At 42.3% G+C, this 16,121-nt stretch overlaps 2 protein-coding genes and 1 long non-coding RNA gene across 3 annotated transcripts; 1 reads left to right on the plus strand and 2 right to left on the minus strand.

The window, feature by feature from the left end:
- Positions 1-158: 158 nt before the first annotated feature.
- On the minus strand, positions 159-11,709 carry LOC135346516 (uncharacterized). Its single transcript, XM_064544158.1, has 20 exons — positions 11,356-11,709; positions 11,019-11,102; positions 10,593-10,781; positions 10,055-10,103; positions 9,379-9,474; positions 9,030-9,097; positions 8,681-8,869; positions 8,304-8,510; positions 7,740-7,808; positions 7,312-7,438; positions 6,946-7,004; positions 6,580-6,708; positions 6,158-6,241; positions 5,907-5,964; positions 5,709-5,815; positions 5,326-5,423; positions 4,715-4,816; positions 3,862-4,058; positions 3,433-3,598; positions 159-3,171 (listed from the first exon to the last, which is right to left on the minus strand). The coding sequence occupies exons 1-20, from the start codon at positions 11,605-11,607 to the stop codon at positions 291-293; spliced, it is 5,211 nt and encodes a 1,736-aa protein (XP_064400228.1). The 5' UTR covers positions 11,608-11,709; the 3' UTR covers positions 159-290.
- On the plus strand, positions 11,687-13,966 carry LOC135346521 (uncharacterized). Its single transcript, XR_010398050.1, has 2 exons — positions 11,687-11,847; positions 13,812-13,966. It is a non-coding gene; the product is annotated as an uncharacterized LOC135346521 (long non-coding RNA).
- A 278-nt stretch (positions 13,967-14,244) lies between these two features.
- Positions 14,245-15,785, minus strand: LOC135346517 (sterol-4-alpha-carboxylate 3-dehydrogenase, decarboxylating-like). The gene is made up of 2 exons (XM_064544159.1): positions 15,513-15,785; positions 14,245-15,430 (listed from the first exon to the last, which is right to left on the minus strand). The coding sequence occupies exons 1-2, from the start codon at positions 15,717-15,719 to the stop codon at positions 14,351-14,353; spliced, it is 1,287 nt and encodes a 428-aa protein (XP_064400229.1). The 5' UTR covers positions 15,720-15,785; the 3' UTR covers positions 14,245-14,350.
- Positions 15,786-16,121: the final 336 nt, after the last annotated feature.

Raw genomic sequence — 16,121 nt, forward strand, 5'->3', positions numbered from 1 at the left:
AGATCTAATAAAATTATGATCTTTACCCAAGATCAAAGAGGCACACAGTACATGCATGCATGCTTACAGAAGTTTTTGCTTATAATTATACTGTGCTGTAAACGTATTTGGTTCGAAAGAGTCGAAGGACAGACTATTATTAGTGCATATGTTATATACATAATACATACGTTAATTCTTGAACTATAAAGTGCACACATTGTTATAGTGCAATAATCATAATTGAACAAAAAGGACAGCATATAAAATATACATGACGTGACGACATGTGACTACATAAACAACACAAATCAACGGGTGTTAATTGGTAAATATTTTCCTGTTCTTACGGACCAAAGATTGGACAGTAAATGAACAAAGAAATGCAACAGTTCACTGTTCTGTACTAGGAAAGTCATTCCACTGTCTTTTGTCGACATTGTAGCTTGAGGAGTTCGAATTGAGACGTAGAGGGTGTGGTTCACAAAAGCGGGTGGGGAAGGTAGCTTGATGGACAGGTGTTCGATTAAATCAATATGGCACCATTTTTTAACCCTTAGATCGCTAGGAGCAGCAACAGACGGAGAGTAGTATTCATCCTTTGCATTTCGACAGACGTACAGGCCATAATTTGTCAGGTGCACTAGGTGTGGTTTCGCTTGCACGCTGACTGTGTCTCGTATATGCAACTCTTCGACCAATAGCATCACTTGAGCAGAGAGAACATGCATACTCATCGTGATGTTTTCCATTGACGAATTCCTCGTAATACTCGGGCTAATACTGATCAAAATCTCCTTCAATTTGTCAATACTGATGTCCGGGTGCGGAATACATTCAACGTCCATCTTTGAACCTTTCTTGATCTTCTGGGCGGCCACAGATTCAGAGACAAGGTCACAGAAGTCGAGGTCGGAAATTTCTTCTTCTTCAGCAGAGTTTTGGAGGTTCAAAGTGCACGAGAGGGAGCTGAGTAGACTGACAGTGGCAAACTGGTTGTCCGTGTGTATGGTAATGGACGGACTCGGAGAACTGCTTTTAGCAGGTGCATACGAAATAGTTGCTGAGAGATGAAACAGGCCTAGCTTGATTTCTTTTACCTCGCTGAGCCAAATTCGATGGAAGCATCTGACGTCTGAGGAATCTTTCTTACTGAGGAGTGACATGCGCTGAAAAGAAAAGGCACCTCCATCGTCCATCCATTTTCGAATTGAATCGACATCAGACAGTAGATAAATGGCATAGTTGCTGGTCAACAAGCACACTTCAATCTCAATATGGTCCTGTGTTGGGCTGGAAGTTGAGCAGTGAGCGAGAAATGTGCATAAGGGAATTTCATCTGACTTGATAAACTCGGCTTGTGCCACATGTTTCTTGAAAAACTTTCCTCGCTGGTAATTAGATTGTTTGGCAAAATCGAGCAGTACCTCACTCTGAAAAAACACGGGGTTTCGGCTTTTTCCTCCATTCACTTTCGGCACTGAGATTTTTCTCGATTTTGAGACTGGCTGTAGAGACAGAGTGTCAGTGATAGAATCAGTGGCGTGCACAGTCTTCAATTCTTCTTGTCTCAAATCTTTTGAGAAATTCGTCAAATTCACCATAAATTGATCTAAACACTCGCGGTCCTGCACACACAACTTCCATCGAAACACACTTTTCTCCGTTCCGGGGACCTCGTTGACAACCTCAAACTTGATCACAAACTCGTACACAGGGTCGGCGTGTGCAACAACGTGCTGAGCCCGGTCACAGATCTTTATCTTGCTCACAAATTTGAGAGGGTGGGAGTCCAACACGACCGTACGGGGGAGTGGGAACTTGATGGACCCACCCTGGGGCCAAGACAAGAGAGATTCAATGCACAGATAAATGGTGTCGTTGGTGAGAATTAAAGTTCTTGTTCGGAGGTGCGGTTGACCTATACTTAGAGGGAGGACATCGGTACATATCTCTCCCACCATCACGTGCTGGACAATTTCAAACTTTTGTGCTTGGTCTTCTGAGATTCGTTTCACTTCAGTTTCGAAATGACTTGCGAGTACAGTTTCGCTTTTGGACGTGACAGCAATGAAGTTACCAACTTGAGCGATAGTTTTCGGCCAGATGAGGTCTTCCTTGAGCCTTAGAAGGTCTGAACTGTCTGAGGTTACAAACAATGCTCCGTCTGCTTGTTGAGGAGCTATGATCGTTTCTCTTGTGGTCATAACACAGTGATAGATTTTCAAGTTATCCATGACAGCTTTGATGTTTTCGGTGATAGCAACCATCTGATCGTACTTTCTCGGTAAAAGTGCAAACGATTTGAGAAGTCCTTTCTCGATAAATTCCAGACAAACGCTCTGATCAAATACTCCAGTTGCAACCCTTGTCACAGTCGCTAGTGGGCAGCTCATTATACAGGCCAATGGCAGGTTGTCCGTTTCCCAAGATAAGTTCCTCGTTTTGTGCTTGCATGGATCCAGGACCTCCATAAGATACACGGCTTTGTCGCTGACAATCAGCCCCGTTTCAATCTCGCAAGACGGAGACGATGTAATGCAGCACCCTCCCCACACCACACTCACAATCACTTCACTACAGTCACTAGCAACCAAACCGCTGAAGAAATTCGCTAACTGTTCATTTTCAAGTCCAGGCTTTTTAACTGTCTTTGGAGTGACATTTTTCGACGGAATCAAATCCTGCCCGGGGGGTGGATCGAAAACTCCAGATTCAAGGAAGTCTCGAGAGGCTCTTGAGATTTCTACGGCAGATGAGATAGCTGTTTCGTCTTGACGATCTCGTCTCACCTCTTGGTGATACTGTACGTTTGGTTCGGGGGTGACGGACCTTTCGTTCAGGTGTATCGGAGATTTGCGAGAGGTGGGTGTGCTACAATTTGACAGTGGCTTTATCGAAGACTCTATGGTTAGTATATCGGAATCCAAGCTACTGTTTTGTTTCAAGCTGCTATTTGGAGATTGTGTTAGATTCAGTGAGCTTTGCGTTGACCCTTTACTGTTGGTAGACTCGAGGCTCAAGGCAGGCCTGCCGTCTTTGATATCAGACAATGAAAAGGTTTGTTCTGCACTGCTCATCGATTCGGTGATCTCAAGTTTTGGGCTGAGCGTATCGGAGGGTGGACTTGTCGGCGATTGAGGACTGACGATGCTCGTGATTTCGAGGAGGGCCAGTGATGCCTCAGGAGTCCTGTATACATGTACGGGGAAAGGGGAGTTAGCGTATTGTAGAGTGTGAACAAATATCACGAAGGCTTGGCTATAATTATATGTACATTGTATATCAATCAAGCTCTTATTTCTTACAGGCATGCATGCACATGATAAGGTGGAGAGAGGGTCAGGACTACTACCGAACACAATACTAAACAAGGAAAATACACTACCACTTTCGTACAGCTAAAGATGACAACACATGTGCATGTAGATCCACACTCGCCTCCCTACTTACGTTGATCTGCTCCGCATGGTGGCCCGTACACAGCTGTACATTCTCACGAGAGCGTCCATTGTTGGGACACAATAAACCACCCACATGGAGGAGGAGCCTAAGGTCATGAACTGGAGACACAGAGCCAATCGCTTGCCCTCGTGAACCTTCATATTCATCAGTAGGGCTGCAGTGGAGGATGGGGGGAGGCGGTAAATTGAGCCTAATGTACACACATGTACACGCACAATTTGCAAAACTATGTAAAACTAAATTCACTAAACACTACTATTTGAGGAGACAAAATCTGAAGAAAGAAATAAAAAGCTACAGTATACATGTAAGCTTTGCCAGTTTGAAATATGAGGCACTTTACTGGCTAACTTGGTAGGCCATAACATGTACAGTATCTTTGTAAAAGTTACGTTCTAATGATAATACCGGACTAACCTAGGTCCCTCTGCGCCCGTGTCCTGTTGGCTGCCATGACGACCTCTAGAATCTTGTTGACGGTGGGGTCAACGCTGACGGTGGCCTCCTCCAGACGACAGTTGAGCAACAGCTGGTCCATGTCCCCCGTCGAGAAGGTCTGTAGGGACCCGACGTACTCGTGAACCGTGACCAGGAAGTTAATGGACGTGGTCAGGCTGAAGAGCAAAGAAATGAAACGTAAAATTCTACAATGCCCACATTGGTCAGTAGTGATTGGTACTACAGGGCTGCATTGAGGGGGGGGTGAGGGGGGTAATTCTCCCCCCCTGGGCACAGTTTCGCCCCCTCTAGGATCTGGAAGATTCATTTGTACTGCTATAATTCTGATGACTTCGCCCCTCCTACATTTTTAATTAGCCCAATTCGCTCCCCCTCCTGATCCGGATGCAGCCCTGTTAACTATAACCACCTCTAAACAAAGTACATGTATGTAGTCTATTTGAGTTGAGTTGGGCCATCATAATGTTGTCACAACTTTGTCATAGTTTCTATCTACATGTACAGTAGAGGTGATATTTAGGCTTCAACCGGTTAAAAGTTAGCATTTTTCATGTAGAAGTCTCTGGTATACTTGTCAACCACATAAAGCCCATAATCAACCACATAAATTCCGGGGGGGGGGGGGGGGGCTAATTACTTTAAATACTAGTGCTGAATTGAGATTGATGATTGAAAATAGCCACCTGGGCATATCACTGTACATCGCAAATTCGTAGACATCTGTTGTAACAATACCACTCCATTAACTAATAGTAGGAGTATCTTATTGCAAAAAGATGTACGTATGTACGTGTATGTTATTTGCACTTACTTTTGAGGAGAGTCTGTTTCCTGTTTGGCTGCCACCATTTGAGCCATTGCTGGAGACATGTTCACCTCTAGGTCAACGAGGGATGCCTCCACATTCAGGGATCTGTAGGGTGGGGGAGGGAGAGAGTGCTGGTGTGATACGTGTATACTATAAGCTTGTACATGTACATCAGCTAGCATGGCATGGTTGTATTATTCCACTGTACACTTCACTTATAATATGGCACACGCACATTCACACACACACGCACACGCACACGCACATTCACACACACACGCACACGCACGCACACACACACACACGCACACGCACACACACACTGGCTACATGTACATTGCAAGTACTGAGTGATGTATGGTTTATACATGTATGCAATGGTGAGGTGTGGTGGGAGATTGTTCAGCTTCATGCAATCCATGGGATATACCTAAACCTCTACGTACCATTTGTACAAATCTGTAGTTGAACTACTAAACTCTCTACAGGTTATACATGTACAATGTACAATATCTACTACTAGTCAGAGCACAAAGAGATTTGCTAATAGTAAATCTACTAAACGCAGCACTCTAGGACGTGAGTGGGTTGGTAATACATGTAGGTAGACTCACGCTTCAGGAGTTGTTCTCTTCTTGTCTCTGTGAGTCTTAGTAGACTTTCTCTTTTTCTTCGTTGGACTTCTTCTCAAAGAGACTACCTCGTTCTCAGACTGTGTGGGAGGTAACAAACAATCCATCATTACGATTCAAATTGGATCACCAGAAAATAACTGTTTGAAGATGCTACACTAGAAGCTGAGCGAGTAATTATCTCTCTGGTCTAATATGGATACTTAGAATTCTCAGTTTTAGCTTGTGCATTGTAACTCTAATAAGTATTGCAATGGGGTTTGATTGTAGAGCCATGTAAGTAGTTTGGTGTGGTTGGTCTCTAGCTCTGGGAAACAATTTCGTAGTATTATGGTATTAATTGTGTACATGTACACTGTTAGAACCTTTTTCTTGTCAGCGTTGAGTATGGCCAGCCATTTATCTCCGCCCTCTTTCCGCAGTTCCTCCAGCTGATTGGTCAGACTCATACCCTCCTCCACCTCCGAAGCGGCTGTGTGTGTGGTGTGTGGGTTGAACATATTTGGTACAGCACTAGACTAAGTTCGTGTTGTGGTTTTTAAGTGGCTGAGTATTATGCGTACCTTCCTTGGTCTCCTGTTCGTCAGTGTCTAGGGAAATGTCCGCAGTCCTGGAGGGAACCTAGACAATGAATAGTGATGTAGTGTGTGTACGAATAATGATACTGTACACGTGTACAGAAGCATTGTTTTGCATTGTAAGAAGGCTATAATTATGTATATACAGTTGTACACACGGTGGAGAAGAGTTAGGAGAGGGATAGTCAGTGTACACACAGTAGCAAAGCAGAGTGTTAGCTAGGTTACACTCTCACCCTCTTGTGGCCCAGAGTGGGTGTGTTCAGGGAGATGCTGATGTACTGCTCGTCGATGGACGCTTTCTTCCCATCCAATGCCACCTGAAATAGTGAGGGTGTGTAAATACAGATCTGTACATTTGCCAGGGATCAAGCTACGTACAGAGAGTTAATAAGATTTTTTAACTACGTACAATGCTTATAGCTTAATGGATATAATCTGCACTTTCTATACCGGACCACAGGTATTTCGAAGGGCTACAAAATGCACCTACATGTAGTTATGAATATCCAAACTCAAGCCCTCCAACTAAGTTATCAAAACAGGCCCATATCGAGAGAAAAATCCCCTTGATTATAGAGATCCCATGACTTTTCTTTGAAAATGAAACATTTCATCCGAGTGCAATTAATGACTGATCACTAGGTACTCCACCCACCCTTTCGTCTGTCTTGGGCAGCTGACTGAAGACCTGCGATCGATAAGAAGGGGACTGTTCGAGCGGGTTGCCTTGGAGGATCAGATAGTTTAGGTTGGCTAGTCGTGACAGCCTCCCAACTTCAGCCACCTGTGGGGGGGGGGGGGGCAACACCAGCTGGTTAGAATTGGGCCATTGAGAAACATAACACAACCAACTATAAGGCTATGAACAGAAGTGAAGAAAATGCATTTCTATAGCATGCAGCTTTGGGAAAATTAATGATGACCCACCAACTTCATTTTTTTATTTTTGTCTAGTAGTTGGTTATTTTAATATACATGTATAGAGGTAGTTTGTATCTCCTTGTCTAACAACTTGACTTACGTCTGAAATGTGATTGTTCCCCAAGTCGAAATACTCGAGTGAGAATGTCTTCTCCACTCCTGCATGGGACGGTAATACACAGTGGTGTGAGCTTAAGCCAAAGTAGCTAAGCAAAACACATACCGTACAGCTGACACACAACCAATTTCAAATTACTGTACAACCTGGTATATTTAACTCGCTGACAATGTCAACCCCCGGGCCAGTGATGTGCCCAGATTTTTTGAAGTGGTGGCTATTTTTAATCCTAAATTTCAATTCACTTTTATGCAGTAAACTACATGTAGGCCTAAGAGGTAGTTATTTTTTGTCTAGAACTGCCAACGACCAGTGTGGGCACACTGCTCTTGATTTATTACTCCTCACCTTCGAGTGAAATGATTGAGTTGCTGGAGAGACTGAGTTTCTTGACATTGCCCATTTTCTTGTGTAGGTTGCTCAGGTCAGAGATCTTGTTGCGGGAGAGGTCAAGCACTCGGAGGTGGGGCAGCTCCTGTGATTAATAAACACTAGTTACAGGATACCGTATTACACAGCACAATGTACATACACAATAAAGAATCTACATGTATAACAAACAGACAAAACCGACACACATTCAATACTGCACACGAGAATTGAAAAGGGAAGATTCGTCTATTATTAAAAGGTCAAATACAACAGTGTGTGTATACATGTATACATGTAGTTGTTCTGAAAGTCTCTTTCAAATGGCGTACAGGGACACACACACCCACACACACCCACATCCACCTACCCACACACACCCACACACACCACACACACACACTTACAGTGAGGTTCTCGATATCTTCGATATAGTTGAAACTCAGATCCAGTTTCTCCAGATAGGGCAAAAGTTTCTGCATGGTACGATACAGTGTAATATTTGGTAAAACAAATAAATATCTTGGTTTTATAAGGGTCTCAGAATAGCGTCACCACTGGTCTCAATGGTGTCTATAGTATGTCCTCATTGACCCACTAAACCAACAGCCTTCTTTATAGTCACACATACCACATACCACATCCACTCCACTAGTGGTCTGCAATACAGTGTGAGATTAGCTCAGCAAATGCCTTTGATAGTTAAGCGTATAGACTTGAGGTCATTTAAATGAAAAGCACAATGATACGCATGCAAACAATAAATTATGTAGTAGTTATACATGTAGCAATGGTAAAATAAATTACTAATAGGTCTACATGTAACAATACCCAAATGACCAAAAGAGTAGATAGCCAGGAATTTGCCCATAATCGTCTCTAGACAATATCAACCACCTCTTTTAGGCCTACATGTAGTACTCTTAGTTCAGAATGAGTGTACATGAACACGAACATGTACTTCCTCTCACCAAACTATCGTCGATTTTGGTTAGCTGGTTTAGTTTGAAGTTGGCATGCCTCAAGTAATTCCACCTCAAGGCTCGACTGTAATCTGGTTCAGAGAGTGACGGCTTCGGCTTCGGCATTGGCTTGGGAACGTAGTTAGGCGGAGCTTCAAACATGGACGCCTCGTCACAATACTCGACATCGGAGGGAGAGAACACAACTAGTATCTCCTGTAGTGCATGGTGGGGGAATAGGATTCTTAAAAAAAAACACACACCATATTGTAGGAGCAGGTAACTTGTAGAGATCACATAGAGCTAAGATTAGATTGAATGCATCCCTCAGTGTTTTAGAATAAAATACTCTAGGCTTAAAATCCCCGGGGTCATGGGCTAAGTACCTTCAAGGAGGCGATGGTTCTGCGAACTTCCAGAGCTTGTAGTTGCCCTGGGAACTGATGTCTCCCCTGGAACTGGTGCATGCAAATACTGTCCACAAAAAGCACTGTGATGGACTTCATTAGTGATAGGTCAAAAGTCAACTGGCCGGGTTCACGTATTGCAAACAACTCTTCAGCTGGCGGTGCTATCTGTGCGTGTGTGTGTGTGTGTGTGTGTGGTGTGTGTGCGTGTGTGGGTCTTCAACAGAAACCAAAGGCACTAATAAGACATCATCGTTATGATTCTGTACAGGTGTGAGTGTGCGTACATGTACATTTTCAACCATTCTCAGCGTACAGCTACATGTACCTTGAGCTTCTTGAGGTTCTGAACAAAATCTAACAGATGTCCGAAATCATCCTTCATTTTGCCACTTTCTGTACAGGGTAATCAAAAAGAAGCACAATTACGACCGGTCCTGGTATAGATATGTAAATAGTAGGCCTACACTTTCCAATCTACATGTACTGGTTGTGCTGTCACCCACCCTTGGGCAGACTAACAATGGCTGTAGTAAAGAGGTGGCCTAGCTGCTGACACAGGTCCAAACACTGTCACAGCTGAGGACACTTAAGGGCCTACACGTATTATATTATAGAGGGTGGCCTGCTTATAAATGAATGTAGAGACGGGTTCCTCTTATACACCAGAGGCTCACCACTCGAGGCCATGGGTAGGAAGAGTCTCCGATTCATACAGTGCAGCTGTAGAGGGCTCATCTGAACTGCCTTGTCCTGGGCAATCACAACATCTCCTATATAGGGGAGGGAGGAGGGGGGTAAGAATTGGTAACAGGGTATGGTGAAAAATGTTTCCACACACCCCAAAAAATAATGTACTAGATTGATGAATAGAGTTGTACCTACATGTAATGCCTGATATACAAATGTACATGGGAAGGAAGGATACAATATTCCAGCACATAATTATATACATGTATTATTCTAACACATTACAAGTTCATGCTAACATTTCATGCCTGATGGGTACATACAGCACATACAGTACAGCAACGTGCACAGGTCATGGCTTTAATCACAACCCCACCTGCTACTGATATGAATCTCATCCTCTGAGGTACAGTACCAGGATATTAAAGGTCAAACCCACTAGCCAAATTCATGAACCCTCTAAGCATTTTCACACGTGCAACCAACTGGCAGAGGAGTATCACATTCATACAGGGGAGAGGCAGTGAGTTTCATTGTACATGTAGTACAATGATAACAGGAAAGCTTTGTTTTGATTACTGAACAGGATTTTATTACACAGAAAATACTCTCTTTTTTGTAACAAAGTGTATTTGTAATCATAATGCACTATACAACCTGTACCTTGCTGATAGAAGAAGCGGGCCAGGCCCTGGGTCACACTCAGAACGTCCTGTGTGTGTGTGTGTGTTGTTTGTACATGATGAAAACAGTTCATTGTTTGTTCAAGACTCGCTTGTTTTGAAAATCACAATTGTGATTTTCAAAACCAACCAGGTTCATTGTTAGATCGTGGCTGTAATAAAGAGGTAGCATGCTAACACAGGTCCAAACACACGCTTTGGGTCCACTAACCTGGCTGTGAGGGCAGCCTGCTTATTATGGTGAACAGGTTTTAACAATCATTGACATGCACTCTCAATAATTCTCAATCTTTCCTACCAAGCCGACTAAAACCGCCTACAAACTCCCGACAAGAATCCTAGATCCGCCACTGATTCTGGTGCAATTTTAGCTCACAAGTCACATAATAGCAGTACAAATGCCTTGTACTATAGACGGGTAGTAATTTTAGCGTTTTCAGATTTTTCTCTGTTTTTAGACTACCTGAACAAGCACTATAGAGACTACACATACACACACACACAAATGATCCACTCACACAGAACGGGTACTCCAGAAACTTGAAGAGCTCTGTCGGAGCGACTGGACAGTTCTGTACCACGGCCATGAGCATGCCCTCCAGCACACCCTGGGTTTCCATTAGTTCCCCTTTCTTGAGCTTGGCAAAGAAACCGAGCACTCCTCGCGATGGGAGGAGCTGACGGTCCACTCCGTACAGACTCACTAGCTGTGTGTGTGGTGTGTGGGGAGAGGGGGTGTGGTCGGATTCGTATGTATAGAGGTGGCAAATCAATAGAGTATTAATTTTACACCATGTCCTGAATGCTTGCTTGTACATTCATTGTTTCTTTTTTACAATATAGGATTGTACAGGGCCCAGCTGTTGTATATTATAGCGCTAGCAACAATTCTAGTGAAATAATGAGAACTATACATGTAAATACAGGTAGAGAAAGGGACTCACCACTTTGTGCAGATCCACAAACTGTTGGTAGGTCCGCAACACTGTCCATTGGAACCCTCCCAGCACAGGACACACCGTGAAGTACTGCAAGAGAGAAGTATATAAGCAGACGGTGTAAATGATACATGCATGTACATGTAATATACGTACATGTACATGTACATACATGTAGCTTAAGCTTAGAAAGACCTTAATTCAGCCCTGTATAAAATGAAGTGTGTACAAGCTTCAAACAAGAGCTTGTAAATGGCTTGTAGCATACTATACTAAACAATACATTGTTAATAATTTCTAAATGCAAACTTATGTTCCACCCCATCAACTCGGGACAACTCACAGTGATTCCGTTCTTCTCCACAAAGCCAGTCACGCGTACACTGCTGAGCACTGGAGAGTCAAACAGCGGCCACTCTTTGGGCAGACCAGACACACTCTCTTCAATGTCCCCCATAGTTGCACCTGTTGTCTCACTTGTGTGGCTTTTCAAGTCACCTCTGTCAAAAGCTTGTCTCTCCTCTTCTGAGAGCCACTCGCGGCTGATACTGTCGTACAGAAAGCTGCCGCAGTTTTGCCTTAGAGCGTGAGTCATAAGGAAGAACTGTAGGTGAGCTAGGCTAGCGACTTAATCATAAATCATTTCAGCAAGACTTTGCACCATGTTTACTCCTCAGTGGTGTAAACAAGCCACGCCCCTTACAAAAAAGGGATGTGGTTTGTGATGAATCTCGAATTAGCGCCCTTCCTAGGGCCAGGAAGAGACCGTCTGAATTACAGTTTTATTTCACAGGCTGAAATTCCAGCGGCTCCATCAGATTGAGTCATATAGGAGGTACATACTTAAAATGTAAATATCTTTCGATTGCAACATTAAAAAAAATTGTGCTACAAACCACACACGCTGCCCGTAGTTAGGCCTTGCCCAATTATGCTAGCATAATTTTGAGACTAATAGGTGCGGTGGAGCATTGAGCATTATATATGCTAAGGTAGAAAGAAGTTCAATAGTATGAATAATACCAATAGTTAACCTTTACACGTACTTCTGAGCACATGGTCCACGTCGTGGCTAGACTGAGTATACGTATGGAAGGTGCTAGTATAAGTAGTACTACTAGATCAGTTGACTTTTTTCTAAGATTTCTTTCACCAATAATACTTCTTTATATACAGGGTTTTGCAAAATCCTTGCAACAGGGCTAAACAGACACTGCAAAGACTCCCATATATGGAAGTCAACTGCTGACTATAATATTTTGGGTACAGGGTTTTGCAGAGTTCTTGTAACAGGGCTAAGCAGACACAGCAATGACTTCCATATATGGAAGTCAACTGCTGACTTTTACTATTAATTTTATTATTACTTTTATTATTGTACATGTGCAGGTATCTGTATTTTGAATTGAAAGATGTCCTGGAGCCTTAAGAGAGCATCAGCTTATTCACAAGATTTAATTAAGGTGGTGGGTGGTGCACCATGGAAATGCTTATCAGGGTGTCATTGAAAATAGCAACAGTTCTGCACACAGTTGAAGCAAATTGTCTTGTCACCAACTTTACGACATTTCCACCTGGTACACCGTCCATGCACCACCTTAAATCTTGTCAGGATGTCCTCCTGATCTTGTGATGCTCTCTTTTAGGCTCACAGGACAACTTTCAATTCAAGCCATTCAAATAATTATACACATACCAGAGTGTCATACAATTGCAATTAGAGAGGGGACACATTACCATTTGAAACATCACCAGAACATAAAAAAACAGGTCAACAGTTATTTCGATACCCTACCGCTATGGACACTCAAATACAACTGAGTACCTAAATGCACATTTTAGGGGGGGGGGGGGATTGGAGCCAGAGGAGGGATATAATCATATCCCTCCTCTGTATGAGCAGTATGACACCCTGCATAGTACACACAATATTTTAAGTCAGCAGTTGACTTGACTTCCATATATGGAAGTCATTGCTGTGTCTGTTTAGCCCTGTTGCAAGAATTCTGCAAAACCCTGTAGAAGTGTTTGTGATGTTGCAGTATAATTCTCGTTTGATTTTGAGACTAATGGGTAAGAATTAAAGACTAATAGGTACTATAATAGAAGCGTTTGTGATGTTGCAATATAATTCTCGTTTGATTGAGACTAATGGGTAAGAATTACAATGCATGAGACTTGGAGACTAGGCCTTGCCCAATTATGCTAGCATAATTTTAAGACTAATAGGTGCGGTGGAGTGAGCATTATGCCAGCCTAATAGGCAAAAAATATTAGCACATTAGGCATGATTTTCTAGTACAGTTAACTCTTCACAAATCTTAGGAAAGCCCAATTATGCTCAAAATATTGTTTATTAGTCTAGTCTCCAAGTGACATGCATTGTACCTAATTCTTACCCATTAATCTCTAAGTATTACCCATTAGTCTCAAAATCATCAACGAGAATTATACTGCAACATCACAGACGCTTCTACATAATCTTCTAAAGAAGTATTATTGGTGAAAGAAATCTTAGAAAAAAGTCAACTGATCTAGTACCGGTATTGTCTTTAATTCTTACCCATTAGTCTCAATAAAAATCACCAACGAGAATCATCACAAATATCCTGCTCAAGTATACATCAATAGCCAATAATTAACTTTGAAATAAATACTTATTAGAGGGTAACTAAGCTAGCCTTGTCACAGTGTTTTTAGTATGTTCATGATTCTGTGAAGGTTTGTGCATGTAATGTACATGTATGGTAATTAACCACACTAGTACCCCCTATCTTACAATGATGCTCATACTTTCAGAAAAAGAGACAAAAAATTCAGCAGAAGAAAGCGTTAGAGATTTTGGCTGAAGTGGTAAAGTCTAAGAACTTGTCAGAACTCAGAACAGCTAATAACAATATCTGTAGCCCTGATGTCTCGACGGGTTTGCTATAATCAAATTATTAATTCCTGTGGTTCTACATCATTTCAATCTGCATATATAGCTGATCTCCTGACCACCATTGCAAATCATTTACCACTTCATGCATTCTTGGGTTGATCTCACATGGCTGTACACCATATATTGGAGTGAACTTATGTAAACTGATACATTGTAATAAAACATGCATAATGTTATAAAAAACTAAAAAAAAAAAATGATAATAATTTGAATTCCATACTTTACTAATTCAATTTACAGAATGTTAACAATTTATTGCAATTCGCTCGCTCGCCCCAAACATTCTCCTAGTTATGATAATAGAACATGAATAAAACATAAAATTATTTGATATTTTAGCATATAACGTTGTTTATACATAGCTAGCTGGTACTACAAAACAACCGTCATGTGATAATCAATATTCATGTATTGCTTTTCCTACGATTTCCCTCCATGAGGTTTCATCCACCCACCCCAACTCTTTATTTGCCAGATCTGGGAGAGCATTGAAGGCTCTCATAAATTCAACTTGCATCGTACACATGGGAAGGATAGCCAGTCCTGTAACTACGTACAACCAGCGATTCAAGCGAGTGATTGGAAACAGCAGAGATAAAGGAATACCAAATGGTCTCGGAAGTCCACGTATTTTGGAAACGTGCTCCATTAGCTCTTTTTGTGAGCATTTTTCTCTCATAGTGATCATGTACACCTTACCACTAATTGTATTAATCTTGACGTGTCCATTCTTGTGTGTTCCACTTGTCACGCCATTTTCATGGATTCTTTGTACGCCTCCTCCTTTCTTTTGTTCATTGTTCAGCTTCTTCTCTGCCAAAACGTGTGCTTCTACAGCAGAGTCGATGTGGACGTAGTCAATCTTAAAGTTCCCGTCTCCAACATACGCTACAATCGGCTTGCAAAAACTCTTCGAAACTTGATTGCTTTTACCACCCAGTAGCCCTGCCAGCCTAAGAGCAATAGTGTTGAGTTGACCACTACCATCAGCTTCACGAACCATTAACTCAGCCTTGCCTTTCGACTCAACGTATGCGTTTAGTGGAATCTCTGGGAAGGGGTCCGACTCTTGTATCAGGTCATCTGGTTTGTCCGGGAACTTGCTCATAGTTACAGAAATTGAACTCGTATAAATTAGTCTTTTTACTCCTTGTGCTTTGCAGGCGTTTACAACATTTCTTGTGCCGTCTATGTTAACTCTTCGCATTTGGTTATTTGAAAATTTCACAGATGGTTGCAGACTAGCTGTCAAAAACACTGAATCCATTCCTTCCAGGGCCTTCAAAACATCCTTTTCGTTTGTGATATCCGTCTGTATATAGCTAGCCACACCTTGCAAGCGGCTGCTTTCAGATGGGATATACAAATCCAACGAGTGTATTGTGTAGGATCCATCTTTAACTAAGCTCTGAACCAATTTCTTTCCAAGTAGACCTTGCCCGCCGATCACTAGAGCATTGTTTTCCCCTCCCTTCTCCTGCATATATTAAATGAGCATCACACTATTAGTATCATACTACAAGCATGTACGTATACACATGTACTATAAGGTATCTTACATTCAATTTCTGCAGTTTTGATAATTGAAGCCTCTTGAATGGAATTGTCCTCTTTACCCTCAGCAAGACAGAGAGAATCCTTGCAGAGATGAGAATTGCTACCACAGCTGTAGCAAAGTAGACCAGATACGCCATGGCTGATTTTGAACTAGTACCAAGCACAGAAGATCTAACAGTATGTTTGTTTGTTTGCCGCTCACAACTCATTGAGTTTCACCATAGATATAATTATACTTATAATTATACTATAAATTTATAGTATCTATGGTTTCACCACAGAAACCGGGCGACGCCCCACTGGTTAGCCTCGATTGCAGCATAGATTGCAAGTAGGCTCGTATGGCAAGCCAAGTGTAACAAAATCACCTACATAAACTTATCCTTCACCCCGGGATAAGGTCCCTACCCCGGCGTAAGGGTGACCCTCACCCCGGGGTAACGGTTCGGTAATTTTGTTACACTTGGCTTGCCATACGGTCGGGCCATGCCCAACTACACTACCACTACCACCACTACCACTACCACGGTACCACCGTTGATCTCGATTGAACCTAGCACGATTATAGCCTCGCTTCGCTCGAAATTAGGTGGGTGGTATTCTTAATCTCA

This window comes from Halichondria panicea, chromosome 13, assembly GCF_963675165.1.
Source record: "Halichondria panicea chromosome 13, odHalPani1.1, whole genome shotgun sequence".
Classification (NCBI taxonomy): domain Eukaryota; kingdom Metazoa; phylum Porifera; class Demospongiae; order Suberitida; family Halichondriidae; genus Halichondria; species Halichondria panicea.